At 46.8% G+C, this 27605-nt stretch overlaps 5 protein-coding genes across 6 annotated transcripts in view; 4 read left to right on the forward strand and 1 right to left on the reverse strand.

Moving 5' to 3' along the window:
* The window catches only part of tnfaip3 (tumor necrosis factor, alpha-induced protein 3), a 13347-nt gene extending 10011 nt beyond the window's left edge, over positions 1 to 3336 (forward strand). Inside the window, exons 12-14 of the mRNA XM_025060931.1 lie at positions 29 to 613; positions 698 to 906; positions 1143 to 3336. Coding sequence (XP_024916699.1) covers positions 29 to 613; positions 698 to 906; positions 1143 to 1472 — 1124 coding nt within the window. The 3' untranslated portion in view covers positions 1473 to 3336. The remainder of the gene's footprint in view (positions 1 to 28; positions 614 to 697; positions 907 to 1142) is intronic.
* A 145-nt stretch (positions 3337 to 3481) lies between these two features.
* LOC103386960 (heterogeneous nuclear ribonucleoprotein L-like) lies at positions 3482 to 9214 on the forward strand. The gene is made up of 13 exons (XM_008321414.3): positions 3482 to 4004; positions 4568 to 4686; positions 4866 to 4975; positions 5210 to 5337; positions 6029 to 6114; positions 6201 to 6297; positions 6808 to 6880; positions 6964 to 7035; positions 7127 to 7463; positions 7590 to 7791; positions 8538 to 8595; positions 8697 to 8795; positions 8932 to 9214. The coding sequence occupies exons 1-13, from the start codon at positions 3789 to 3791 to the stop codon at positions 8985 to 8987; spliced, it is 1653 nt and encodes a 550-aa protein (XP_008319636.1). The 5' UTR covers positions 3482 to 3788; the 3' UTR covers positions 8988 to 9214.
* Positions 9215 to 9996: 782 nt separating this feature from the next.
* Positions 9997 to 13969, forward strand: cdk1 (cyclin dependent kinase 1). Its single transcript, XM_008321415.3, has 8 exons — positions 9997 to 10147; positions 10913 to 10955; positions 11767 to 11923; positions 12159 to 12282; positions 12577 to 12747; positions 12826 to 12989; positions 13240 to 13381; positions 13573 to 13969. The coding sequence occupies exons 2-8, from the start codon at positions 10919 to 10921 to the stop codon at positions 13678 to 13680; spliced, it is 903 nt and encodes a 300-aa protein (XP_008319637.1). The 5' UTR covers positions 9997 to 10147; positions 10913 to 10918; the 3' UTR covers positions 13681 to 13969.
* Positions 13970 to 14407: 438 nt separating this feature from the next.
* chchd1 (coiled-coil-helix-coiled-coil-helix domain containing 1) lies at positions 14408 to 15537 on the reverse strand. The gene is made up of 3 exons (XM_008321416.3): positions 15247 to 15537; positions 14875 to 14993; positions 14408 to 14585 (listed from the first exon to the last, which is right to left on the reverse strand). Exons 1-3 carry the CDS (start codon positions 15383 to 15385, stop codon positions 14475 to 14477), a joined length of 369 nt encoding a protein of 122 aa, XP_008319638.1. The 5' UTR covers positions 15386 to 15537; the 3' UTR covers positions 14408 to 14474.
* A 1199-nt stretch (positions 15538 to 16736) lies between these two features.
* rel (v-rel avian reticuloendotheliosis viral oncogene homolog) lies at positions 16737 to 27275 on the forward strand. 2 transcript variants are annotated; one of them, XM_008321421.3, is made up of 11 exons: positions 16737 to 16896; positions 18026 to 18064; positions 20076 to 20215; positions 20423 to 20571; positions 21458 to 21549; positions 22988 to 23128; positions 24096 to 24200; positions 24346 to 24564; positions 24639 to 24704; positions 24777 to 24848; positions 24931 to 27275. In XM_008321421.3, exons 1-11 carry the CDS (start codon positions 16890 to 16892, stop codon positions 25227 to 25229), a joined length of 1329 nt encoding a protein of 442 aa, XP_008319643.2. In that variant the 5' UTR covers positions 16737 to 16889; the 3' UTR covers positions 25230 to 27275. The 2 variants fall into 2 exon arrangements, with proteins under 2 accessions (XP_008319643.2, XP_024916418.1); XM_025060650.1 differs by lacking the exon at positions 18026 to 18064 and having other exon boundaries at positions 16741 to 16896.
* Positions 27276 to 27605: the final 330 nt, after the last annotated feature.

Raw genomic sequence — 27605 nt, forward strand, 5'->3', positions numbered from 1 at the left:
ACGGCTGGGAGAGGGGTCGGCGGTTCCGGCCCCCGCTCGGCCCCCCCCACCGCCCCCAGCCTCAGCCTGTACAGTGAGACTCACGCCATGAAGTGCAAGACGCCCGGCTGCCTCTTCACCCTGAGTGTGGAGCACGACGGACTGTGTGAGCGCTGCTTCAACTCCAGGCAGAATCCTGGAGCTCCAGGACCTGGGACGGCTCCCGCAGGATTGTCAGGTCCAAATGGGGGACCAAAAGAGCCCCCTCCTCCGGGTGAGGGCTCCAGTTGGGCCCAGTGGGGGGCCTGTGAGGTTCAGGCAGAACGCTGTGGCATGTGTCGACAAGAGACACTGAGAACATTCAATGGCCTTTGTCCGACCTGCATGCAGAGACCACCGGCTCCAGAGAGGGGGGACCCTCAGCAGAGCAACCCCAGGACCGAGGCCTCGTCCTCAGCGTGGAGCCAAACCAGGGATGCTGAGCGGCCCTGCCTGACCCTGACCCCAGGGCACACGTCTGCCTGGCAGACGCCCCTGGCCCGGCCGTGTAAGAGATCCGGTTGCCAGTTTTTCGGGACCCCAGAGAAGCTGGGTTTCTGCACTATCTGCTACGTAGACTATCAGACCAACCACCGTAAGTTTCTGAGTGGAACTGGAAAAGTTCTGGGCCTCGTGGCTTTTCTCACCGTCTGGTCACCGTGTTCACTCTGTGTTTCAGACATGACCCCGCCCCCCCCCGCTCCAGCGCAGAGCCGCCACGGTTTGGAGGCTGGCTTCCAAAACGCCTCTAAGTGTCGCGGCCCCGGCTGCGGTGCCGTTGGTAAAGCCATGTTGGAGGGCTACTGCGACAAGTGCTACGTCAAAGAGCAGAGTGCGAGGCTTAACCAGGCGGCACATCGTACGACACACTCTCCACCTGCAGTCATGGTAGGACATCTGCGGTCACTCAGTTTGATCACATGGTCACTCATGGTCGCTCTGTTATCCAGAGCATCACAGAAGGTTTCAGCTTTAGACTTTAGGTTTTAGACTTAGTTCTAAAGGTTGTCCAGGTCTTGATCTAAGACTGACATTTGACCTTCACATGAACCCTGACTGTGTATGGAACTGTTTGTTTTTTCTGATGCTATTACAGCTTTTAACTGACATTCTCTTTCTCCAAGCGTGACAGAGCGGTCAAACCCAGAGCCTCACAGCAGCCCCAGACCCAGACCCAGACCCAGACCCAGACCCAGAGCCAGACCCAGACCCAGAGCCAGACCCAGAGCCAGTGCAGAAGGAGTGGCTGCAGTAACGTTTCCCCTGGATGCACTGACCTTTGCCCAGAGTGCCACACACGGGGCCAGGGCAGAGAGGTGGGCCGGCGGGCGCAGGCGCCCAAGGAGAAGTCCAAGCAACGCTGCAGAACGCAGGGCTGTGACCATTACGCCAACCAGGAGAAACAGGGCTACTGTAACGAGTGTGACCACTTCAAACAGATCTACCGCGGCTGACGTCCTCTCAAGCCATGCTCGCCGCCGTGGTCACCACATGTAGCTAGCATGCTAGAGCCGCTATCCATGCCAGTCAATGCACCTCTGATACTAACTACCCAACCAACTAACTAACTAGCTATGGACTAACTAGTAACCTTATGGCCTGAAACTCAAACCCCCCCTTGTAGAATGTGAAGAGAGAGTGTGTAAACATGGGGGGATTTACTGTGTGTGTGTGTGTGTGTGTGTGTGTGTGTGCAGTAGACATTAATAACTCACAGTGAGAGGTTTGACTCCGTGTCACTGACTTCACACCTGAAGTCTGTACTGAATCACAAAGATTGACAAAGACAAAATGATTGTATGTTGAAGCAACAGAAGAATCTGACACTGACCAGACAACAGCCAAGGATGACTGACTGACTGACTGACTGACTGACCGACTGTCTGTCTGACTGACTGTCTGACTGTCTGACTGACTGTCTGACTGTCTGACTGACTGTCTGACTGTCTGACTGACTGTCTGACTGACTGACTGTCTGTCTGACTGACTGTCTGACTGTCTGACTGACTGACTGACTGTCTGTCTGACTGACTGACTGACTGACTGTCTGTCTGTCATTTGCTGTGAAAATGAATGCAGTTGTTGCCCTTGTTGCCCTTGTTGCCCTTGTTGCCCTTGTGTCACTCTGTTGAAGCAGTGAAGTCATGAACCCTGGACCAAAGCAACAGTTTTAGAAAATCCAACAACTCTGATCATCAACGTTCATTTAAACCACAACTTGTCTAGAAGAACTGGACCGGGGTTAGGGTGAGGTCACTGACCCCTGAAGGGTTAGGGTGAGGTCACTGACCCCTGAAGGGTTAGGGTGAGGTCACTGACCCCTGAAGGGTTAGGGTGGACACACTGCAGAACTGACCATGCTGGCCTTAAATCCTGTGTTTGCTCTTCATGAACCCATGCCTTGATGCTTTCCTTCCTTTGGACTTTGAAAGGGTAACCTCCCTCCCCTGACCCCTGACCCCTGACCCGACCCCCCTTGAATGTCTTCATACTGTACTGGGGCTGATTGTGGATGAGACTTACCTTTAAGTAGTCATTTCTAACCAGTTGGTTCTGATCCGCTCCACGTCGGTTCAACGCTCCTGTGAATATGGATCTAAGTCACACACACATACCTGTTTTTATATGTTTTAGGGTCTTTTCTACAATGATTTACATTTAGATTCTGTTTGTTTTTCCGTCCTTTGAACCTGTACCTGACACAGCTGCCGTCGACCTGGTCTGTCGACCTGGTCTGTCGACCTGGTCTGCAGACCTCCCTCTGTGGCTGGGGTCAAACCTTGTTTTGTTTCTGTCTTTAAATCAATGTTTTTGAAGCTGTCAGGGGCCGCGCTGTGCTGGGGTGGTTATTACACTTGCCTTACAGCAAGGAAGTCAGTGGAGCCCAGACTGATGTTGCAGGTCAGGGTTCTCCAGGGTCCCCCCCCCCCAGTCTGAGAACGTACATGTTGTGTGTTAATTCAGTAAGTGGATGTTGGTTCAAATCCCCACCACGGGGGTCTTTAATCACTTCAAGACTAACGTCCATCCCTTCAAGGCCGCTGACTTCACCTCCTCGGCTCCTCGGTGGCCCGTTCTAGAACCTTCAGTGCAGGACGCAGAGCTGGTCAGATGCTGTGGCCGGTCTCAGCAGCAGAGGGAGCAGAAGGTGTGTCTGACCTTTGTCTGACCTTTGTCTGACCTTAACCCTTTGGGCTGTTATATGAAGAAAAGTCTGGTTGATTTGTTGACTATTTATTCATATGAAGATGAAGGTGTTACTGTGTGATTCAATCATTATTTATATGTTGTCCTGAAAATAAACTATTTTTATTAAGACTTTTGTCTCATCTGGTTATTTTGGTTCTTTCTGACTGTGTTCAGGGTATAAATAAAGAGTATAATATATGATATATTTATAGAGAGTATATTTTAGAGTACAGCCCTGACCATCAGACGGTTGTTGTGTCAAACGTGAATCTGTAGTTTTCATCATTTCTGGATCCCGCTCCGTGAACCACTTCCTCTCAGCCTCACTGTCTCATCTGCAGCCAACCCCGATGCTGCTGCTGCTGCTGCTGCTGCGTTGAAATGCCGTGACGTCATCCAAAGTGACCAACCAGAAACCGTGTTTTGCACGTAGAGGACGAGTCCGAGTGAACCACGGTCCGAGTGAACGCTTGTGAACCTCTAGAGGGAAGAACGAGGAGCTGCTGCAAACCGGGAACAGATGGAGGTGTGAACGTGAGCCGCGTCTCCTTCAGTCGGAATCTGAGTGCGACAGTCCGGACATGTCGACGGCAGAGCTGGTCGGTGCACAGCGGCAGGAGAAGGAGTTCGGACGGGCCGCAAAACGACTGAAAACCGACGAGAGGGAGGAAGGAGAAGAGGAGCTGGAGGAGGGCGAGGATTCAGACAGCGGCTCTCTTCACGGTATCGGTGAACCGTCCGCCACCGTGGACCGACGGGCCTGCTGGACCTGCAGCCGGTTCGACTCAGCGGGAAGGGTGAGCGGTTGGATTAGTGTGCTGTCATGATGCTGCGATGGTGTTTAGGTGATGTGATGAAGGTGTGACGACACTGTGGCGATGACGTCATTTTGATGAGTGTGATGACGACGTGACGCTGTAAAGACTGTGGAGATGCTGCTGACGCTGACGTAATGGTGACGTGACAGTGACGTGATAATGATGTACAGATCGTGTACTGATACTGTGATAAGGATGTAGCAATGCTGTGACGTCACTTCCACTCACCGACCCACCGTAACCACAGTTCACCTCAGGACTGGTCACTTCCGCAGAATCAGATCTGAAAACAGCCGAGAACAGGAAGTGAAAGATTCTTTTCCTGAACTACGTTGTTGGATTCAGTTTTTCAGCATCGAGCATATACAGCAGCTCCCCATCCCTGACCTGTAGGTGGTGCTAAGTTCACATTTGCTTTCTGGCCTTTTCATTTTTGTAGGTAAATCAGAACGTACGGTTTTAATTTAATTTAATTTAATTTAATTTAATTTAATTTAATTTAATTTAATTTTTCCTGCTTCAAATCACTGTTGTTGTTTCAGGAGGAGGCGGAGTATTCTCACCGCATCCCCCCGAGCCCCGTGGTCCACGTCCGGGGTCTGTGTGAGGCTGTGGTAGAGGCAGATCTCATCGATGCCCTGGAAAAGTTTGGACCCATATGGTGAGATGAGGGAGAGAACGGGGGGGGGGGGGGCAAAATTCAGTTCATAAAAAACATAATGAACTATAAAAACAGAATAATAAAAAGTGTCAGCAAAGTATAAGAGTCATTTAGAGGAAAAAGAGCTGCACAACAGTGTGTGTGTGTGTGTGTGTGTGTGTGTGTGTGTCCTTTCTCAGTTACGTGATGATGATGCCGTTCAAGCGCCAGGCTCTGGTAGAGTTTTCTGTGGTAGAGGGCGCTGATCGCTGTGTCTCCTGTGGAACTAAGGAGCCCGTTTACATCGCAGGTTTGAATCCTTGTTCTAAACACTGTACAGCTCAGCTGTTCTACCTGTGTTCCAATCCCCTAGTGGAGAGAGCAGGTAAACACAATATTGTCCCTTAGGAATTGAAGCTAACAGTGGTTTAAACCCTAAACCTGGACCAAAGCCTGAACTCAATCCTGTGGATTCTTACATTTTTGAATTTAGCGTCTGATGATGTTGATTCACTTTATCTGTGGCCCCTCCCCCTCTCATAAGGACAACAGGCGTACTTTAATTATTCCACCTCTAAGAGAATCACCAGACCCACCAACGCCGACAACCCCAACAGTGGCAACAAGGTCCTGCTGCTGTCCATCCAGAACCCTCTGTACCCCATCACCACGGTAGGTTGACGGAGGTTTGTTGGTGTTGGTCATCACAGCATCAAAGCAGGGACACAAAGAACAGTCGTCCGTTCAACAGTCGACCGTTCACCAGTCGTCCGTTCAACAGTCGTCCGTTCAACAGTCGCCCGTACAACAGTCGTCCGTTCAACAGTCGACCGTTCAACAGTCGCCCGTTCAACAGTCGTCCGTTCAACAGTCGACCGTTCACCAGTCGTCCGTTCAACAGTCGTCCGTTCAACAGTCGACCGTTCAACAGTCGCCCGTTCAACAGTCGTCCGTTCAACAGTCGCCCGTACAACAGTCGTCCGTTCAACAGTCGACCGTTCACCAGTCGTCCGTTCAACAGTCGTCCGTTCAACAGTCGTCCGTTCAACAGTCGACCGTTCACCAGTCGTCCGTTCAACAGTCGTCCGTTCAACAGTCGACCGTTCACCAGTCGTCCGTTCAACAGTCGTCCGTTCAACAGTCGCCCGTACAACAGTCGTCCGTTCAACAGTCGACCGTTCAACAGTCGTCCGTTCAACAGTCTGTCAGGACTGAGACCTAAATATTCAAAAGGTTTTTAGATCAAAAAGAAAATCTCCTCAACATTGATTGAAAACCCAACCCTGCTGTGACTGTTACACTGTTGTCGACCCATGAACGTTCATCATTTGTTGTGTTGTGTTGTTGTCGTTTCCACCTGCAGGACGTTCTCTACACTGTGTGTAATCCCATTGGAACTGTTTTGCGCATCGTCATCTTCAAAAGGAATGGAATCCAGGCCATGGTGGAGTATCCTCACTGACTGGATATACCTGTGTGTGTGTGTGTGTGTGTAAGTGTGTGTGTGTGTGTTACTCCCTTAACCCTCACTGCAGGTTTGAATCGGTTCAGTCTGCACAGAAGGTCAAAGCAGCTCTGAATGGAGCAGACATCTACGCTGGCTGCTGTACGCTGAAGATAGAATACGCCCGGGTAAGAGAGGAGACGCCCATCCATACATCCAGCCATACATCCAGCCATACATCCAGCCACCCATCCATACATCCATCCATCCATCCATCCATCCATACATCCATCCATACATCCAGCCACCCATTCATCCATCCATCCATACATCCACCCATCCATCCATACATCCATCCATCCATCCATCCACCCATCCAGCCATACATCCAGCCATACATCCAGCCATACATCCAGCCACCCATCCATACATCCATCCATCCATCCATCCACCCACCCATCCCCTCATACATCCATCCAGCCATACATCCATCTGTCCATCCACCCATCCATCCATACATCCATCCATCCATCCATCCATCCACCCATCCATCCACCCAGCCATACATCCATCCATCCATCCGTCCATACATCCGTCCATACATCCGTCCAGCCATACATCCATACATCCGTCCATCCATCCGTCCATCCATCCGTCCATCCACCCGTCCAGTCAACTGTCTGTTTGACCGTCGACAGCCGACTCGTCTGAATGTGATAAAGAACGACAGTGAGAGTTGGGACTACACTAAGCCCTACCTCAGCAGACGAGGTGAGCTGCTACTCCATTTCTGAGTTAATGCATCATGGACATATATAAATATATATAAATATATACACCTGTGTTTTTGATAGACCGTGGAAAGGGCAGACAGAGACAGGCCATTTTAGGAGAACATCCATCGTCCTACAGTGAAAATGTCTATGGTGACACACACACACACACACACACGAAGTTAGTTTTGTGTTGATGTGAAGTTGGAGAGTCATGCTGGATTGTGTGTGTGTGCTCTCGTAGGTCCACACGGTCCTCTGCTGCCCCCCCCTGGTAACAGCAGGTATAAGCTGACGTCGGCGGAGGCTCCAGACCTGGTGTCCTACCCTGTGCCACAGTCGTCCTCCTACTGCAGTCAGGCCAGCAGCTCTGTTGCCATGGTGAGCAACCTTCATCCGACCAAGATGAACTGCAGCCGCATCTTCAACCTCTTCTGTCTGTACGGAAACATCGAGAAGGTGAAGTTCATGAAGAGTGTCCCTGGAACGGCCCTGGTCCAGATGGGAGATGAATACGCTGTGGACCGAGCCATCACACACCTGAACAGCATCAAACTGTTTGACAAAAGACTGAGTGTGTGGTGAGAACAAGAGCGCACACACACACACACACACACTGTGTTTGTCGTCTGTTGTTCTGTCTTTTTCACTGGTCTGTACTTGGACCTAGCCAACACACGTGTCTGTTGTTGTTGTTTTGTGTGCAGTGTGTCCAAACAGTACGCGGTGATACCCAGTCAGGTGTTTGAGCTGGAGGACGGCAGCAGCAGCTACAAGGACTTCTCCATGACCAGGAACAATCGCTTCAGCAGCGCAGGACAAGCCTCCAAGAACATCATCCAGCCTCCGTCCGCCGTCCTCCACTACTACAACCTGCCTCCGTGTGTGTCACAGGAGCAGCTGCTGAGGGTGAGACAGTCCACCACGGTGGTGCTAACATAAGATGTTGGTGGTGAAGGAACAGACTTATGTTATTGCCAACCTTATTTTGAGACACCGTTTGAATGACAGTATTTCCTGATGGAACAAATTCACCGTTTCAAATGAAGACTCTTATTTCTCAGAAGTATTTTTTACGAAGCTTTAGCGATGAATCAACCTACACCGTCTAAGAGCTGCTGCGTTAGTGTTGATGTCGTCGACCGAACGCCCCATGAAGTCTCTGCATCTGCAGCTCCGGTCTGGTGGTTCTGTTGTAGACATGACACTTTGTGGGGTCACCATGGTGTCGGTGCGGTCAGTGTTGGTAAGCTTAATACCACTGAACCACCTTAAGCTTTTATGGCCCTCTGCTGCCACCTACAGAAGGGAATTAGATTTTTCTTTCTGCCACTTCTGCATTGACAAATGAAAATCAATTATCTCCAATAAATAAATAATAATAATTTTCAGAGCAGTGGCTCATTTTCTACTTTTCTCCTCATGGCACACTAATGTGCCACAGACCAGAGGTTTGGAATCACTGATCACTGAGGAAAAAGGTGATCCCGGAAAAGACACAAGAGTCGCACACTTAACACCATGTGTTGTTCCAACTGTTTGGAGAATCACATGTCACATGTTGATGATGTCATCTCCAGAGGACAGCTGACGCAGCACCAGTGTCTGATGGAGACATTTGAAACACGATCAAATCTTAGTGTTTATTTTCACAGCTGTGTTCAGAGCACGACGTCCCTGGATTTGTCAAATTCAAGATGTTTGATGCCAAACGTGAGTAAAACATGTATGTGTGTGTGTGTGTGTGACTACCATTGCCTGTGTATCAACACACACTGACCCTGATGTATAATGACATTGTGTGTGTGTGTCAGCCTCCTCTAAGACAGTCTCTGGGCTGCTGGAGTTTGACAGCAGGATGGAGGCCGTGGAGGTGCTGACGGTTCTGAACCACCACCAGATCAGGATTCCCAGTCAGTGTGATTCCTGTGATTCCTGACACCATGTCCATTGACTCACTGTCCTGTTCACCAAACAGTGGTGTCACCGTTTGGTGAAATAACAGACACTTCAAACGGTTGACTCTGTGTTCTGTGCTTGTTGTTCCAGATGGTTCTAACCCCTACACCCTGAAGCTCTGTTTTTCCACCTCCTCCCACCTCTGAAGACGTTGTTGGTCGTAGTCAGCAGTGAAGCACAGGACGTGATGATGAGACGAGAACAGAAGAAGACGGACTCTTTCACTTCCTGTCAGTACTGTCTCCACCATGTATGGACGACATGGCTCTGCAGTGTCTCTGTGACGTCCACGTGTTGACGGCACCGGAAATGACTTTAGTCATGGATTCAGACTGAAGTCGGTTTACTTTTTATCAACACAGTCTTTTGAATTGTCATCAAATCAGTGTTTATTTTAATTCAATGGAGTTTCCCTTGACCTTTAACCTTTGACCAATCAGATTTTTGCTCCTGTAAATTATTTTAAAAATTGATTATCGTTCTGAAAATGATAAAGTACACCAAACAGTGACGTCCTTTAACAAATGTGACAACAGAGCAGTGGATCTCCAACCCCAGGACCAGGAAGGGTACCAGGACCAGTGTCCTCTGGTGTACCAGGACCAGTGTCCCCTGGTACCAGGTCACAGAGAAAAAATAAATGACCTAATGTTTGTGTGTCTCCTTGGAGAGACAGCAGTGTTTGGTACCAAACTGTTTTAAACAGCCATTGTTAATGTTTTTTATTCTTTCTGTAAGTGAAACATAATAAATAAACTAAATAAATGTCTTGTTTTGTCAAATTGATATCTTTAACAAAACCAACAAACCATCTCTGCTCATTTAGAGTCCTGTTGCTAAACTCCAACTCTTGTTATTATTGGATTAAATACACATTAATGTTCCTAATGTTTTTATTTATAACATGTAGTAGGTGATACCGACGTCAATATCAAAACTTTCTGTTTACGTCGAGTTTAAAAATGTTTAATTTGGCAAAAATTGGGAATAGAAAAAAAGTAGGTTGACGGCAGGACGTGACGTAGGTAATCACGCTCAACCCATGTGACAGGATCGCAGTCTCTGATTAGTGATTTTTGAGTGCAGCGGCAAATCTCATTGGTCAGTTTTGAGCCCGCTTCACCGTGGCAGCAAATTCAAACTAGTCAGAAGTGACTGTTCCAGCGCTAACGGCCAGCTAACAAGCAGCTAACAAGCAGCTAAACGGAGAAGAACAAGCAGCGTCGACAGTCACAGGGAACCGAGAGCCGACGTTGCTTCAGTGTTCAACGCGGACGAGAGAAAAACGCGCTGAAAACTGTAATAAGTAAGTTGATCCTTGACTTCTGTGAAACAACCGTCGTGAAGTGTTAAAAAGAAATGATAAAATGTTAAAAAAGACAACGGAAAGGGTTTAAGGATGAAAACATAAGTGATTTAGATCGACGTTAGTTTAAAAAGAAGGTTTAAATAACAGGAATCTGACGACAAACTTATCTTTATACCACACACACACACGGAGAAGCGTCAACTGTTTCGTGAGATAATGACGTGCTTTTACTTTGACTCTTTGATTATTATTATTATTATTATTATTATTATTTTACATGATGTCGGGAAAGTTCGGTTCTTTTCACAGTGAATAGAACAGAAAGTCCTGAAGTTCTAACCTGACGATCGATCAGTTTCTGCTTCGCAGCTGCGCATGTGCCGAACAGAAAATCAAACTATTGTTCGTCCTGTCAAAATTCAGCAGTTAATAAATATAGATGTATAAAAGCATCAGTTTTATAATTTCATCGTAACTTCATCGTAGATTAGTATCAGAGTTCAGCGAAGTGTTAAAGTCTGCGGACTGTAAACGCAAGTCTTGGTTTAAAGCTACAGGTCGGTCTTCTGTCTGTTCTCTGGAGACATTTTCTCTTTTTAAAGAAGCTCTACAAAGACTTTTCTTTCTTTGTGAAACCTGGACCAGTGACCAAAACACAAGCCTGACCAGCTCTAAACTGTTACTGTAAACTATTAACCCTGAGCTGTCACCGCGCTAACTTCATGACAACAACAGTGAAGAATTCTTCTCCTTTTCTCACAGGCAACAATGGAAGACTACCTTAAAATAGAGAAAATCGGAGAAGGTTTGTAATACATTTCCTAATTCTCATTTTACTGTCAGTCTTTCTGTTTCAACTACTGTGTAAATGGACAGAACTGCTGCAGAGAAGGTCACCGTTACTGTGGAACACACTGACACACTGAGACTGACTGTAGGCTTCAAGAGCCAAGGACAGAGGGACTCTTCACCCTCACTGACGCTTCACCCTCACTGACGCTTCACCCTCACTGACGCTTCACCCTCACTGACGCTTCACCCTCACTGACTCTTCCCCCTCACTGACTCTTCGCCCTCTCGGACGCTTCACCCTCACTGACGCTTCACCCTCACTGATCCTTCACCCTCACTGACCATTCACCCTCACTGACCCTTCACCCTCACTGCCTCTCCCCCCTCTGACCCTCTGCCCTTCACTGACTCTTCACTGACTCTTCGCCCTCTGACCCTCTGCCCTTCACTGACTCTTCACTGACTCTTCACCTTCACTGACCCTTCACCCTCACTGCCTCTTCACCCTCACTGACTCTTCCCCCTCACTGACTCTTCCCCCTCACTGACTCTTCGCCCTCTCGGACGCTTCACCCTCACTGATCCTTCACCCTCACTGATCCTTCACCCTCACTGCCTCTTCACCCTCACTGACTCTTCGCCCTCTCGGACGCTTCACCCTCACTGACTCTTCCCCCTCACTGACTCTTCGCCCTCTGACCCTCTGTCCTTCACTGACTCTTCGCCCTCTCGGACGCTTCACCCTCACTGATCCTTCACCCTCACTGCCTCTTCACCCTCACTGCCTCTCCCCCCTCTGACCCTCTGGACCCTCTGACCCTCAGGTACCTATGGTGTGGTGTACAAGGGCAGGCACAAGTCCACAGGACAGATCGTGGCCATGAAGAAGATCCGTCTTGAGAACGAGGAGGAGGGCGTTCCAAGTACTGCAGTCAGAGAAGTGTGTCTGCTCCAGGAGCTGAAACATCCAAATGTGGTCAGGTCAGAGCCGCCGCCACTGACTCCACTGAGACACCGTGTTGAATCAATGCTGACAATGACCTGAGTGACATGTTCAGACATTATTTTGGAAGTCTGTTAAAGAAGCAGTGGGGTGGGGGGTGGAGGGGACGACGACCCCCAACACCCCCCCCCCCTGTGCTGCAGTAGTTCTTACACATTAGTTTGAATCAGACTTGTTTGTTGATGTTCTTGTTTTTGTCTCCACGTCCCTCAGACTCCTGGACGTCCTGATGCAGGAGTCTCGTCTTTATCTCATCTTTGAGTTCCTGTCGATGGACCTGAAGAAGTTTCTGGACTCCACTCCTTCCAGCCAATACTTAGACCCGATGTTAGTCAAGGTACCAGCTGCTGTGGTGTTGTTTCACTGTCAGCCACCGTTGACTTCTTACATTTCTATTGTGCAGGGATTAAAAACGTTGTTCTTGTTGAACAGAACCTTTAGAACACACAGAGCTGAGGCACAGAACATGTTCAGACATTATACCAACATAAATGATAAAAACATTACATTCAACCAGTCAAATCAAAGCAGAACTTTTCCAGATGACAAACTAATCTGAGCGACTTCAAACCCCACGGTCCAGGTTTGTCGTCCGACGCTCAGTCTCCAACATCTGTGTGTATGTTTTCAGAGCTACCTCTACCAGATCTTGGAGGGAATATACTTCTGCCACTGTCACCGTGTCCTTCACCGGGACCTGAAACCACAGAACCTGCTGATCGACAACAAGGGCGTCATCAAACTGGCAGACTTTGGCCTGGCCCGAGCTTTTGGTGTTCCTGTCAGGGTCTACACCCACGAGGTGAGGCTGACGTTGGCTTCATTCACTGAGCGCCGTCGAGACGCACTGGCATCAATGTGTGTGTGTGTGTGTTTTAAGGTTGTGACGTTATGGTATCGGGCCCCTGAGGTTCTGCTTGGGTCGCCTCGCTATTCCACCCCCGTGGACGTCTGGAGCACTGGGACCATCTTTGCTGAACTGGCCACCAAGAAGCCACTGTTCCACGGAGACTCTGAAATAGACCAGCTCTTCAGGATCTTCAGGTAGACTTTAAAACCCACGCCTGGATTTCAACCAACAACTCTGCTTTGTGACCGAAGGATAGAACTTTATTAATCCCCTCTCTGCCTTTGGGAAATTAAGGAGAACGGTCATTGAAACAAAAGGTCCACATGTCACTGTTGGCCCAATCAGAAACCAGCTTCACTGCTCTTTGAAGTTTTCTGTATATATATTTGTGTCTAGAACAGTATGTGTATTTATATGTGTGTGTGTGTGTGTTTTCCTCTTCAGGACTCTAGGAACCCCAAACAATGATGTGTGGCCTGAGGTGGAGACTTTTCCAGATTACAAAAACACTTTTCCAAAGTGGAACCCCGGCAGCCTGTCGTCCATGGTGAAGAACTTGGACAAGAACGGCCTGGACCTGTTAGCAGTAAGTCAGAGCTGAAGGCTGGGCTGTAAAGGGTTAGGGTTAGCTGCATCTGCGCTAACGGCTGTCAACAAACGTTACCTCACACGTGTGTGTAAATATATATTTGTGTGTAGCTGTAGTTTCTGTGAGTTTGGCGTCTGTTGATGTTCATTCTGTCTGTAATCTGTCTGTGACCTCATCCCACCTTTTAGAAAATGCTGATCTACAATCCGTCCAGAAGGATCTCTGCCCGGGAGGCCATGACTCATGTGTACTTTGACGACCTGGACAAGTCCACTCTGCCCACTGCTACCATCTAGTGGAGAACTGCTGCCAGTGTAAATATGTTTGTGTTTAACTCCTGCAGACGTTGGCTTATGTTCGTCTCACATCTGTTTCATATAATCAAACTTCTCTATTTGTAGTCTTTCAAACCCGTGCTTTTTGATTTTCTTGTTTGTGTCTGTGGGGGGAGGGGGGGCTCTTTTTTCAGTTTTTGTTTTTACTTTTCATTGTTGCAGGAAAAATATACATAATATATATTTCTGTGAAATTGTTTGTTAACAGATTGATTACCTCTTCCTAAAATAAAGCATTTGTGAAATGTTATTCTTTGTTCTGTCACAGTTGTGTTCACTTCCAGGTGTGGGTGTGTGTACAAGGGGACATGACGTCACGACTAGTTTTAACGACAGTGGATGTTATATATTCTGTCAAACTCTGTGATTGGTCCATTTTGATTTCAGTGTGATCACAGAAGGCTCCACCCATAATACTACTGTTAGTACTACTACTACTACTGACGTCCTACTACTCCACCTATCAAGTTCAAACCAACACCTGATGCTCAGCTGAATGATGTCAACACGTGAGGTGTTGAGTTAGCACTAAACTAGCTACTAAGCTACTAACTACTAATTACTGTTGTTGTTCAGTTTTTTGTTGGTGCTCCGACTGGATCAAACAGCTGGACCAGTTAGAGCTTCTTGTAGCAAAGTTGTTGCCATGGTTACGTGAAGCAGAGTTTGGTAGAAGAAGCAGACTGAGTTGGACTTTTATATTTATTTATTCTAATGGTCAGAAAAAGTCCACAGATGGATGTCAGACCTGCTGCCTAGATTTCAGTGCGAATGTTGGGGTGTCTCCTGAGGAGGGTGGTGGCGTGTTGTGGGTGGAGACGTCCTTCTTCACCCATGTTCTCTGCACTGTTGTTCTTGGCAGCAGTCTATTTAGGGCAGAGCAGTAAGACAAGGTCAGGACGTAAGGACACAGGTGAGGTGTGTGTTGTTGTTGTTGTTGTTGTTGTTGTGGTTCCATAGTGTAGCAATGATCACTTCTGCTCTACCCTCTTGAACTGAATGTCATTTAATAAATCAATTCAAATGTGACAGATGAAGTCGAGGTGGTGATAACTGTTACAGACTGTTACAGACTGTGGTGTGTTACAGGAAACAGTGACACCGTGTAAACCTTTGTACTTGAACTAACACCACAGCAGTTCACGGTCCACTTACCTGTGCCTTTTTAACACACGAGTAAAAAGTGTTAATTTCGTTGGTGCACAGTCCGTCGACAAAGTTGTTTTGTTTCCAACAGGCCATGAGGACGGACATCTCTGTGATACATGAAGCCTCTGTGGACACAACACGTCGTTATACCGTGTACACACAGACCGAACCGTTTAATCACCAAGACCACAACCAGGGCGCACAGAAACAAAACATCATCATAGTCTTTATGGATATGAATGTAAACTATTCACTTTTCACTTTAATCCGGACGACACCTGTCACTGCCACAGGAGAAGGCGCTCGTCTCGGTTACGTTGTTTTTTTTGTTTTTTGTTTTAACAAAAGTACTCGTATAAAAATGACTCGTCTCCTTACCTCCTTTCTGGAGTTTGCGATTGGCTACGGCATCTTTCAGGACCAGAGGCCTGTTGGGTTTTAGAACCGGCTTCTTGTTCTGTCGGCTCAGCAGCCGGCTGACCTTCTCCAGGAACTCGATGCCTACATTCGACGCCATAGCAACAATTCTTCACAAACTCAGGCGTGTCGTGACAGAGAGATGGCGGCGGTAAAATAACGGTCGAGTGAAAAAGAGCAGCTCTGGAAATGTAACAGACGAGAGCTCATCTGGAGGGTGCCATGTTTTACGTACAGTGAAAAAACTGTCGTAAACACCACATGAATTCTGCGACAGCGCCCATGAGTCAACACGCCGTTTGACGTCACACTCAGGTTGACAAATGCGTCAACCTCACCGCCATATTGGAAAAGGCCTTCGGGACTAGAACTGAAGTAAGAGTAAGTTTTGTTTTATTTTATATTGTGTCCAATAGATGCAAATTATTTTATTTTATGAATAATAATTTAATAAACATTGCATAATTAATTTCATCACCATTTGTTTCCGAACCTGTCATTTACAGTCATAGAGTCACCGTGAAAACAGAATAATTCACCAAGGTTGTGTTAGTTTGTGTTGATGGTTTGATCTTGTTATTTGTTTTTAGTTAAAAAATACAATTAAATGTTAAACCTACTTCATTTGAAGCTATAGCATAGGCTTTGTATATAGTTATGAATAAATAAAATGTGTGAATAAAATAAAAAGTCTCCCGCCCCTCTCTCCAGCTGCAGGTGAGTGCAGGTGTTTGTGTTCTAAATGGCGCCACCTGACGGACTAGTAAAGGCAGTGACTACTGTGGTGTTTTCATTGGCCCAGGCAGATGGAGCTGTTAGACTGACGTCACACTCTCTGACTGCTCTATCTACAGTCGTAGCACTTTACACCAGCAGACCAGGGTTTATTATTGCATTTTCATTGTGTTTTAACAGCGTTTTTTTTTACCGGTAGCAGTCGTTGCCGGGCTCTTTCCACAAGGGGGCGCCAGTCTCGCATGTTAATCTCTCATACAGCCATACACAGAGTGGGTTAAAACAGCGGTACGTAAAAGCCTCCGTTTACTTTTACTTGAAAGCGCACGTTCCTTATTTAATGTAACGTGATAATAACCCCGCCATAATCTTAGTAACATCTTCAAACTGTAAACGATTGTTTTCCCCACGATTATCCGTATTTTCTTTTGGTTTGTCGTGTAACGATCTTCCCGCTCTAAAATAACAAATCGAGTTTTATAATTAAATTTTTAGAAAGCTCGTGTTACTGTTACACAATAACATACACATCACACGGTGTACCTTGTAATTGTGTTGTGAAATCGTTTTGTGAAATGTCGTGCTAAGATCATTTAATGTTGTAAACCGCCGAGCTGAGTTCAGGTCCTCAGCCCACATTTTCACTCTCTGTTTCTCCGTCACGTCAACACTCATTGGTATCTGTGAGTGGGCGGGGCCAGAGTTTGGGGGAGATTCCCACTCATCTGCGCCAGCCCAACAAATCTGACTTTTCCCCCGAGTGCTGTCACTCACTGAGCTCAGAGTGACTCCAGCGCACGGTCACCTGTGAGTGAAGTGTGAGAGACACTGAGAGACAACAGAGAGAGAGAGAGAGAGAGAGAGCGACGATGAGTGGTGAGTAATAACCAGAGCAGCTCTTATTTATTACTACCGTGGTAATAAGATACAAACACAGGAAGTAGTGAAACCGACGGAGTCACGGACAATTGTTTGAAGAATCACAGCATCGTGTCTGACACTTGAACATAAACGCAGTTTAACAGTGAGTTGGTGGACATTTCTGTCCCTCACCGGTGTCTGGTCAGGTGTTCGTCTCCCGCAGTAGGAACGTTTTTAGCATCAAATTCAAATTGTTGGAAAAAACCTCAACGTGAATTTGCGCCAAAACTGAAGTAATAATAATAAAGTGACGAAGTGAGGAACTGGACACGTGAGGACAGACTAGACACAAATACTCGGTGGAACTGTGATAGTGTGAGGTCAGACGGTATGTTGATGATACTGAACCGGTTTCTACGGCAGGAAGAATATTTGGTTCAAGAAAAAGAAAAGGTGACAAATGTTTTTACTGCATTTAAAACATTTAAAAAGAAAAACCCCTTAAATGTCAATTGTGTCTTGATTTGATGAGACATAGGGTTTAAAGGAGGTGAATGGATGAACTCAAGTTGATGTTGGAAAATACTGCTATGACTGTAATCAGAATATTACCTTTTTGTTTTTTTTACAAAAAAATCAACGTGGCTGTTAATGTTAAAAATGGCTTCACTCCCATTGAATATGTCCTCACATTTAATGCAATGTTGCTGCAATGAATTGAACCCAGAAAGGAGGAAGTGAATAAAAGAACATGGGACAGAATTGTGAAAGTCTTGTGGTAAATTATCAGCACAGAGAGAGGACTTTTACCAAATCTGTGTGACGCTGATCTGAGAGCTGCAGCTGCAGATTATTATTATTACTATTACTATTACTATTACTATTGTGTATTTGACTGTAAAAGATCAGGAAACGTTGCCAACTGCTGCATGTTTCCATGAATGTTTGTTTGAAGAGTGTTGCGTTGACCACGGGGACGACTGATTCAGTCGTCTGTTAAACAACACTTCCTCTTTCTTGCAAAGTCCGACAGTCACTGTGTCAGCGACGACAGCAAACTCAATGTTTTCTCTCTGATTTGACAGATTTGTGCCTGAGTTCAATCCGTTCCCTGTTTAATTGACTGATTATTTTTCCTCCTCAGTTCTGATGCCGTCCATGTTGGACGACGACCCTCACCTCAGTAAGAACATTTGTCTTTAATCGCTCTGTTGTGTTTGTGTCGCTCGTCTGTCATCAAGTCGAGTCGAAAGTGAAAAATGCTGCCAAAAAAACCCAGTGTGTGCAGCAGCAACTTCCGGGATTACAGACTTTTACATGTATTTGGTTAAACAGGTTAACTAGCAACATTATTACGCAACTGCATTTCTACACATTTAATCACAACTTTATCATTTTTAAAAAATATAATTTTAAAAATAATTTAGTTAATTATTTACCCCAATGAGCAATTGAACTTTTCAAATTAAAAACAGAATAAAAAAATCAAACTTTAATTGATTACTTTACAGTATTTATTTAAATATCAATTTAGCTAATTTTATATTTTTTATTTTTAAGGTCTTTCTCCAGTCTTAAATAATTGATAAAAGAAAGTATACAAATGTATTATTTTAATTTAGATTTAATCAATAATTTATTTCTTAATTTTATAATCCTTCTTTCTATTTTTCTTTACCATTTTATTGACTGTATAGATATTTTTGTGTTTGTATTTTGCAGCGTAGCTACTTCTAAAAGTATGCGGCTGAAAAATACTTTTAAATAAGCAGAGTATTTTTGGTAAAATGAGAACTAACTGAAAAGTGAGAACCAAAAAAAGCAAACAGTTCCAGGAACAGAAAATAGAAGAAATGTCAGAAATGTTCCCTGCTTCACTTTCTTCATCCAATTTCATGGAGGTTACGCCTGATTACTGCGCAACGACAGACCGTTACTGCGTGTGTACTTCTGTACTTCGTGTCTGTGAAAGCAGTCAGTTATTTATTATTTACTGTAAAAATATAAACATTTATACTTGTTCTTCTGGGCACATTGTCTTTAACAAATACCAATGTTGTGGAGACATGTTGTTTTAGGGGTGGGGGGTGGAGGGGGGGGGCAGTTTGTAAATCCCCAAGATTTAGTTTGGTGTAAGGGTTAGATTAAGGGTCAGGATTAAGATTACAGATGTATCTGTAGTAGTTAAGGTTAAAGTTAGTGGTTAGTGAATGCATCATATAGGTGTGTGTGTGTGTGTGTGTGTGTGTGTGTCTCACTTCTGCATTGGTTCAGTATCAGCAGTGAGAAGAGGAAGGCGTTCACAGCCAAAGTTCCATCTTCTGTGTTGTTTTAGTTTTGTGTCATCCTCTGCGTTCGTTCGTTCGTTCGTTCTTTCTGTCAGAAATGTCGCTGGACTTGTTTTGACGATGTTCAAACTTCTGCCGACCTGTGTCTGTGTCGCAGCGTGTGAGTCTGCTGCTGCACTAAAACACTGACTTTTATGTCACTGGAATCAAACAAACTCACCCCAAAAACCGAGGCACTTCCTGTGTTGGTTTTAGTTCCTCTTTTGTGCAGCCGTCATGTGAGGACAACGTTTCACACTTGACTTTTATTGACTTTTATTAAACCTGCTGAGGCATTCGTAGTTAGCATTAAGCTAACTGCTAGGGCAGAGGTTCTCAAACTGTGGGAGTGTACCACTGGTGGTACGTGGGGAAAATTAATATTTTCACATTAACATTTTCAGTTGAATAAATCTGAACAGTTTAAACATAAACATCTTTATAAACGTGTATGAACACCTGTGTGTGTGTGTGTGTGTGTGTGTGGAGCGCGAGCTAACAGGTCGTCATGGTGATGTTCTCTCAGGTGGAACAGAGAAGAAAACGTTTGAGAACCACTGCTGTAGGGCATGTATAGTGGCAGGAGGCACTCAGAGCGCCCTCTGTTGGACTGTAGAAAGACTAATTCAGACACTAACGCTTTTCAAACTGAAATTTGAGTTTTAGTTCAACTAGAGATAAGAACGAAGCAAATGTGTTTGGAGTCGGGATCATTTTAAAAAGAAAAGGCCAAATATTGGACCGTGTGGAGCCACGTGGGTCGGTCATCATCAAAATGACAAAAGACAAAATGAACAACATGTTCTACTGAAACCTGCATCTATTGATTGATTGATTGATTGATTGATTGATTGATTTTTTTGGCAGTGGCAGAGCCGTCCGTCCGTATCTTTGAACAACCCAAGCAGCGTGGGATGCGTTTCAGGTACAAGTGCGAGGGTCGCTCCGCCGGCAGCATCCCCGGAGAGAAGAGCTCAGACAACAACAGGACGTACCCCAGTCTGCAGGTCTGTGCACTGACGTTAGACGAGGGAAAGATGGCGCTCTACATGAGATATATTCATTATGTCACACAAATGTAAACAGTCAGAGTTGTGGCTAGCAATAGCATCAGCGTTAGCTTAAAATGTCAAACAGAAATGTCAAAAACCACTGCCCTCGTCCCCAGAAGAGGGCGATGTTCTGTGTAACCGCTCCGTTTGTTCCGTGTGCAGATTTTGAACTACTCTGGTAAAGGAAAAGTCCGCGTCTACCTGGTGACGAAGAGCGAGCCGTTCCGTCCACATCCACACGACCTGGTGGGAAAAGACTGTAAGGATGGATTCTACGAGGCCGAGTTCGGTCCAGACCGCAGAGTCATCGCGTGAGTGTTGGTCACTCCGGTCACTCCGGTCACTGTCCTCACCTTCACGTCCTTGGATCATCGTCGTCCTTTTAAGAGTCTGCGTTGAAATTAGCTGAGCTTTAGCCGCGGCTAATTCTGCGATCTGGTGATGGAGTTAGCTACAGATTAGCAACATTGGACAGGAAATGAGGAGTTTGTGCAGTACACAACAGGCCGTCCAGAGTGGGGGGGGGTGGGGTGGGGGGGTCAGACCTAAAATAGAGCAGTTTGGGGTCGAAGTCTGGTTCAGATGTGGCCCATAATCCAGGTCTACATTTGGAACAAGTCTCATCTGATCAGTCTGAACAAAACACTGGTTCACACTGGTTCACACTGGTTCACACTGGTTCACACTGGTTCACACTGGTCCCTCCATATGGTTCAATAAACACACACACACACAGGTTTCTACACATATTTGTAAAACCATGTCTGCGATCATCAGCAATATGGGAATTCCCCATGAGTGACATCACTCATATCTACTGTGTGTGTGTGTGTGTGTGTGTGTGTGTGACTCAGTGGCTCAGTGTATAATTTGCAGCTCCTCCTGTTTGTCTGTAGTAACTTCACATCAGTGTTTTCTCCTGATGTGAAGTCCAGATGAAACAACGTCGTCTTTGATTCTGTGTGAAGTCACACACACACACACACACACACACACCCAGGAGGTCAAACCTGGGGTTCACACCACTGACAGAGACACTGTCTCTGGGCCAAAGCGCCACCACATGGAGATGTAGCAAACTGATCTAATACATCTACATATATATTTATTCATTATAACTAGAATCATTTTTATTTTATATCAACAATTATTCTATTATTCTATTTCAAATTCATCGTTGTATTTATTTCCTTCCAGTTTCCAGAACCTGGGAATCCAGTGTGTGAGGAGGAGGGAGGTGAAGGACGCCATCGTCCAGAGAATCACCCGAGGAATTAACCCCTTCAACGGTCAGTCGCTGAGTCTGTGTCCTAAATCACACACATGTATTTATCTTCAACACACGGACAACCACGACTCACAACCACGACTCACAGAACACCAGGAAACTGGGATTGGAATTAAATACATACATATATACATATGTATATGTATGTATACGTATATATATGCAGGTATATATGTATATACCTCCTGCTCCTGCTTCTGCTGTTACTGCTGCTGCTCCTGCTTCTGCTGTTACTGCTGCTGCTGCTGCTGCTGTTACTGCTGTTGCTGCTGCTGTTACTGCTGCTGCTGTTACTGCTGCTGCTGCTGCTACTGCTGCTGCTCCTGCTGCTGCTCCTTCACTAACAGGCGTTCACGTTGACTTCCTCATTCTCCTCGGTTGCACAATCAGCCGAGGGCAGGAAGCCACGTGAGAACAGGGAATGTAGGGTTAATTATGACAGGAGGGAAGGGGGGGGGGGTTTCCCCAGCTCACAGATGATGATGATGATGATGATGATGATGATGATGATGATGATGATGATGCCCACAGTCACATGACCAAAGTAGAAAATGTGATTCATTTTCTCTTTGTACTGTAGTTGGTCATGATCGACCAGAGCTCTCTCTGTGATCGACTAGTACGTCCTGACCTGCTGGTCTGGTCACCTCTGCTGTGGACAGTAGTAGTAGTAGTAGTAGTAGTAGTAGTAGTAGTAAACTGCAGTCACTCAGGTAATGTGTGTAATATTCGTAGTCCTCATGTTGGACCACATACCACAGATACTGAAACCTCAGTACACAGTGAAGTATTCAGTAAAGTACTCAGTAAAGTACTCAGTGAAGTATTCAGTGAAATACTCAGTGAAGTACTCGGTGAAGTACTCAGTGAAGTATTCAGTAAAGTACTCAGTGAAGTAGTACTGAGTGGTGCAGTGTGTCACCTTCCTCTCACACACTTTTACATTCACATCAGCCCCCCCTCCCCCCTCCCCCCCCCTTCATTCTCTGGTTTCGTTCCACTCTGCAGATGTTTGTTTTCACCCTCACAGCCCACGTTCCTGCCTCTGTCCGGCACCGGGGGCAGTGTTGCCCTGTATCCTCTCACGTTAGGAGGACCGACCAATCATGTTCCATCTCAGCTCCGTCAGTTGCACTTTCATTCACACCAGCGAAGCCTCCGTCTCTGCCTCCTTCAGTTTCTCCACTGTGTTTGTCTCCACCTCCTACACACACACGCACACACACACACACACACAGGACTCAGTGGCATCACAGGAACACCAGGCCGAGCTCAGACTCCACTGCGGCTCAGGAGACGTTTTGGCCTGAATAGTTCAAACGTCAAATCCCAGGTTGATTCACGACGTTAAAAAACCCTGCTCAGATTACTGCTGTGGCGCCCCCTGATGGAGGGTGTGTGTCTCTGACTCTGTCTCTGTCTCTGGTGTCTCTCCTCAGTTCCTCGTGAGCAGCTGCTCCAGACCGAGGACTACGACCTGAACGTGGTCCGTCTCTGTATTCAGGTGTCCCTACAGGATGAAAACGGTCACTACACCCGTTCACTCAACCCCATCATCACCAACCCCATCTACGACAACCGTGAGTGCCCCCCCCCCCCCCCCCCCCGTACTGTTTGAACGACGACGTTTGTTTGTTTGTTTGTTTGTTTGAAGTTGAACCTGGGCTGAAACGTTGATGTGGAAATGAAGCCTGTGTTCAGAGACTGAAAGGCAAACATTCAAAAAGAGGAAGACACACACACACACACACACACACACACACACACACCAACCATCGACCACCACCGTTACCATAGAGCACTTCCTGTTCTGACAACACGTGACGTGAGCCTCCACTTGATAAGAGTCACTGAGACTCAGAGGACACAGTACTATGAGGACTCAGTGGACACAGTACTATGAGTACTCAGAGGACACAGTACTATGGGTACTCAGTGGACACAGTACTATGAGTACTCAGAGGACACAGTACTATGAGTACTCAGTGGACACAGTACTATGGGTACTCAGTGGACACAGTACTATGAGGACTCAGTGGACACAGTACTATGAGTACTCAGTGGACACAGTACTATGAGGACTCAGTGGACACAGTACTATGAGGACTCAGTGGACACAGTACTATGAGTACTCAGAGGACACAGTACTATGAGTACTCAGAGGACACCGTACTCTAGGGACTCAGAGGACACAGTACTATGGGTACTCAGAGGACAGTCCTGGTCTGGTGCCCCCCCCCAAACCCCCCCCCCCAGGTTAATCCATCAGTGTCAGTGTCAGTCTGACAAACAGTCGTCCACTCACGGTCCTGGCTCTGGGCCTCGGTCCAATCAGCTGCAGCCTCTCATAAACCACTGCTTCTCAAATAGCGGGGCGGGGCCCCCCCGCGGGGGGGGGGGGGGGGGGGGCCGTGTCGAAAGGGGAGCACCACTAGGTGGCAGCAGCTCATAGGTTTGAACAGATATACACCTGATCAGGTTGTCAACAGTCAGTTCAACTGTTGTTGTTGTTGTTGTTGTTGTTGTTGTTGTTGTGTCGTGGTCCAGGAGCTCCAAACACGGCAGAGCTGAGGATCTGTCGCGTCAACAGGAACAGCGGCAGTGTCAAAGGTCAGGACGAGATCTTCCTACTGTGTGACAAAGTGCAGAAAGGTAAACAGTCGACTTCCTCTTCATCACTGCCTTCATCGCTCTCACCTTCAGTCCACAGTTTCCACCTCTCCCATTTTCACATTACTGACTCTTCATCATCTTCATCATCATCATCTTCTTCTTCTTCCTCACTCTTGACCTTCAGATGACATCGAGGTGCGTTTCTTCTCCTCCGACGGCTGGGAGGCCAAAGGCTCCTTCTCCCAGGCCGACGTCCATCGTCAGGTGGCCATCGTCTTCAAGACTCCGCCCTACTACAACACCTCCATAACGGAGGCCGTCACCGTGCGCATGCAGCTGCGACGGCCGTCCGATCAAGAAGTCAGCGAGCCGATGGACTTCAGATATCTACCGGACGACAAAGGTCAGTGACGGCGGGCCGGGTTTGACCTCTGACCTGGTCAGACAGAGTTAACTGTTCTGTTCTACGTTCTGCAGATCCGTACGGTTACAACGAGAAGAAGCGCAAAAGAGAACACCTGATGAAGTTCTCGGGGTTGTCAGGTAAGGAACCTGGTACCATGGAGCTCTGCCTGTACCAGAACCCCTTTAATGAGATATGGTCTCTTCCTCCAGGGGGCGCTTTCGCTGGTGCTCTGAACAGACCGAAGGCAGTGGCGCAGAGTTCCTTAAGTCATCTGAGAAAAGGTGAATGTGGCGGCATGACAGAGCATGTGTTTGATGACATCACACTGTGACATCACTGACAGTTTCACACTGCTTGTTCCAGATGCCCCCAACATGTACCCCAGGCCTCAGCCCCCGCCCCTGATGCAGCAACAATCTCCCATGTTCAGCCAGCCGTACCAGACCGGACCTCAGAATGTCATCATGTCTCCACAAGTTCTCAACCTGGAGATCAGCGGCTCGTGGGCCAATCCCAACCCGGCGCTCTCTGTGGATACGGTCACTATGAACCAGCACCGAGCCATGGGCCACCTGCCCCGACCTCCCAGCAGCAGCAGCAGCAGCAGGCAGCAGCAGCAGCAGCAGCAGCAGGAGGAGGTTCGACGTGGGCCTGGACCTTGACCTGGCCCGTACCATCGTAGACTGGACCACAGCAGCTGTGAGAACAACACTTTACCCCAGCTGTCCATAGGAGACCTGCAGTGCTTGGACACGGCGTCACAGTCCACTCTACGTAATCCTTCAGAACCCGTGACCTTCCACGTGCAGCAGCAGAGGGACGGGCTGGGCGCTGACACTCAGAACCAGAACCATCTGGCCAACCAGAACCAGGGACTTCAGACTATGTGGCCCACCTTCAACACCATCAATACGGCCCAGGGCGCGTTTCTGAATGGGTCGGTCAGCGGGGATGTTGGCGGGGGGTCACAGGGTCTGGGGTCGTTCTCCTTCCTGGAGGATATGGAGGGAGATGATTTGTTGAAGAGTCTGGTTGGAGGAGGCGGCTCTCAGACGGGTTTCCAGCTGAAGCAGGAACCCCAGATCACCATGGTCCAGGAGATCCACGGTCCCCTCCTGCAGTCCCAGAGAGATACTGAAGGGGGCACTTACACCAATCTTCTCAATCGACCCATGAGTAAAAGCACAAACATGGATCCCACCATGCACGACAGCGGCGGATGTTCCCAACCTCTGAAGAACCTGCGGAACCCGTACTCCAGTAACGGCGTCTCCTCAGACGGTCACTTTTCTACCTTGGCCGACTGGATCAAAGCCACACGGCACAGTGACTGACCACTGGTCCACTGGTCCGCTGGTCCACTGGTCCACTGGTCCACCTAATGACCCTACTTCTATGTGGCCCGTTTGGCAGTAACGGTACATGTATGGTTACATCTGTGGGTCAGTTAAAATAGTAACACCCCCTCCCCCCCCCCCCCCCCATAACTGTCCTTCCTCTCACTCCAACCGTGGGAGTGAAAGGTACGTTTTCATTTGCTTGGTTGTGTGTTTTTAGTCAGTGTTTTCCTCCTTGATGCCACAAGGGGTCAGTGTTTGCCATGTTCTTCATCACAAAATGGGTTTAACAACTTGGACTAGTGACCAGGTTGGTTAACACTCTCCTAGAGAGAGGTGGGTTAAAGTCAGTGACCACACTGTTTTATTCATCGTTGTCGGACGCCATTCAGTGACGTCATTCAGTGACGCCATTCAGTGACGTCATTCAGTGACGTCATTCAGTGACGCCATTCAGTGACGCCATTCAGTGACGCCATTCAGTGACGTCATTCAGTAACTGTCGTCAAAACAGCCGTGCTGAAATGTCAAACCTAAAAGCACCGACAAGGCATCGCAAAATGTGGATAGTTGGTTCTCAACACATCGCCCCCTTGTGGCCGACGACTTTTTTCTGTTCTACTCCTTAGTCTAAGGTACGTGTCGGAGGTTGCGTCCATTATTTAAGACTTTCTGTGCACCATGTAGATGAGCGTGACACGACCGGTCGTTGACTCCTCTGTGTTTGACTCCATCTGTTAATAATGTAACACAAATATAAAAGTCTTGTTTCAGAGTTAAAGCAGAAAGAATCACCAAGATACATGTGTTTTTATATAAACAGTTTTTTTATAATTGTTGACTGTCTTCAGGAGTCGTTGTGCTGTTGACTGTACATGTAAACGTCGGCCATGTTGGAGTGTCGGCAGAAACACTGGAGAACATGGCCAGCTAGTGAAATTTCCATTGAGGGAAGTTGAGGAAGCACATTTTCTGTGCAGTTTTGTTTTCCTTCGTAATGACTATGTCATAACAGTGATGACAACATTCATCCAAGGTTCTCACACGTCGGGTTTTTTTATATTTCTCTCTTTATTTCTATGCAACAATAGATCAATACGTACTTTTTATATTTCATGGAGAAACAATTTGAGAATTGAATAAGTTGTTTTAGCTACAGCCCTGGTCGGAAACAGACGAGCTGATGTTGATGATGAAGATGATGATGATGATGATGGTAAATTTAACCTTCATGGTTACTTTGTCACCACTTGCCAGTGAGTCCATTCACTCGTAAACATTTTTACCAACATTCCACACGTTTCACAGGGTTTGTGTTGTAAATATTGCTTTCAGAGAAATAATTTCTAAATAAAAAAATAATCACAGAAATGTTTGTTTTTTTTTTACCTTGGAGTCTTATTTTACATCCCTGTCAGTGGGAGTTGTTGCTCTATAACTCCTTCCACAACCAGGTTCAAACTTTTATTTTTTAACTCCTTCATTCAGATTCAATTCAGTAACATTGACTGACCACAGGGGGCAGCAGTGGTCAGTCAAGAAGTTCAAGGAACTTGTATTTAAGTAGCAGCACTGCACAGCCAGAACTGTCCCTTTAAATCAGGCGCTCACGGCTCTCATTACTTCCACTGTCTCCGAACAATTTCCCTCGTCCTCCAATTTCCACACTTCCTTAAGCACTTTTTAATTACAGGTGTCGTC

The sequence above is a fragment of the Cynoglossus semilaevis genome, chromosome 12 (genome assembly GCF_000523025.1).
Source record: "Cynoglossus semilaevis isolate Cse_v1.0 chromosome 12, Cse_v1.0, whole genome shotgun sequence".
NCBI classification, from domain to species: Eukaryota; Metazoa; Chordata; class Actinopteri; order Pleuronectiformes; family Cynoglossidae; genus Cynoglossus; species Cynoglossus semilaevis.

Bases quoted from the DNA above. Each gene is read 5' to 3' on its own strand.
- chchd1 (XM_008321416.3), bottom strand. From the start codon at position 15,385: ATGGCGTCGAATGTAGGCATCGAGTTCCTGGAGAAGGTCAGCCGGCTG. The intron at 14,994-15,246 runs GTAAGGAGACGA...TTGTGTCCACAG, and splicing joins TCGCAAACTCCAGAAAGGAG to AGGCTTCATGTATCACAGAG. The intron at 14,586-14,874 runs GTAAGTGGACCG...TGCCCTAAATAG, and splicing joins CGTGTGTTAAAAAGGCACAG to ACTGCTGCCAAGAACAACAG.
- rel (XM_008321421.3), top strand. The intron at 20,216-20,422 runs GTCTGTGCACTG...TTCCGTGTGCAG, and splicing joins GGACGTACCCCAGTCTGCAG to ATTTTGAACTACTCTGGTAA. The intron at 24,705-24,776 runs GTAAGGAACCTG...CTCTTCCTCCAG, and splicing joins GAAGTTCTCGGGGTTGTCAG to GGGGCGCTTTCGCTGGTGCT.
- cdk1 (XM_008321415.3), top strand. From the start codon at position 10,919: ATGGAAGACTACCTTAAAATAGAGAAAATCGGAGAAG. The intron at 10,956-11,766 runs GTTTGTAATACA...TCTGACCCTCAG, and splicing joins AATAGAGAAAATCGGAGAAG to GTACCTATGGTGTGGTGTAC. The intron at 12,990-13,239 runs GTAGACTTTAAA...TTTCCTCTTCAG, and splicing joins CAGCTCTTCAGGATCTTCAG to GACTCTAGGAACCCCAAACA.
- LOC103386960 (XM_008321414.3), top strand. From the start codon at position 3,789: ATGTCGACGGCAGAGCTGGTCGGTGCACAGCGGCAGGAGAAGGAGTTC. The intron at 4,005-4,567 runs GTGAGCGGTTGG...TTGTTGTTTCAG, and splicing joins GGTTCGACTCAGCGGGAAGG to GAGGAGGCGGAGTATTCTCA. The intron at 7,036-7,126 runs GTGACACACACA...GTGCTCTCGTAG, and splicing joins CTACAGTGAAAATGTCTATG to GTCCACACGGTCCTCTGCTG.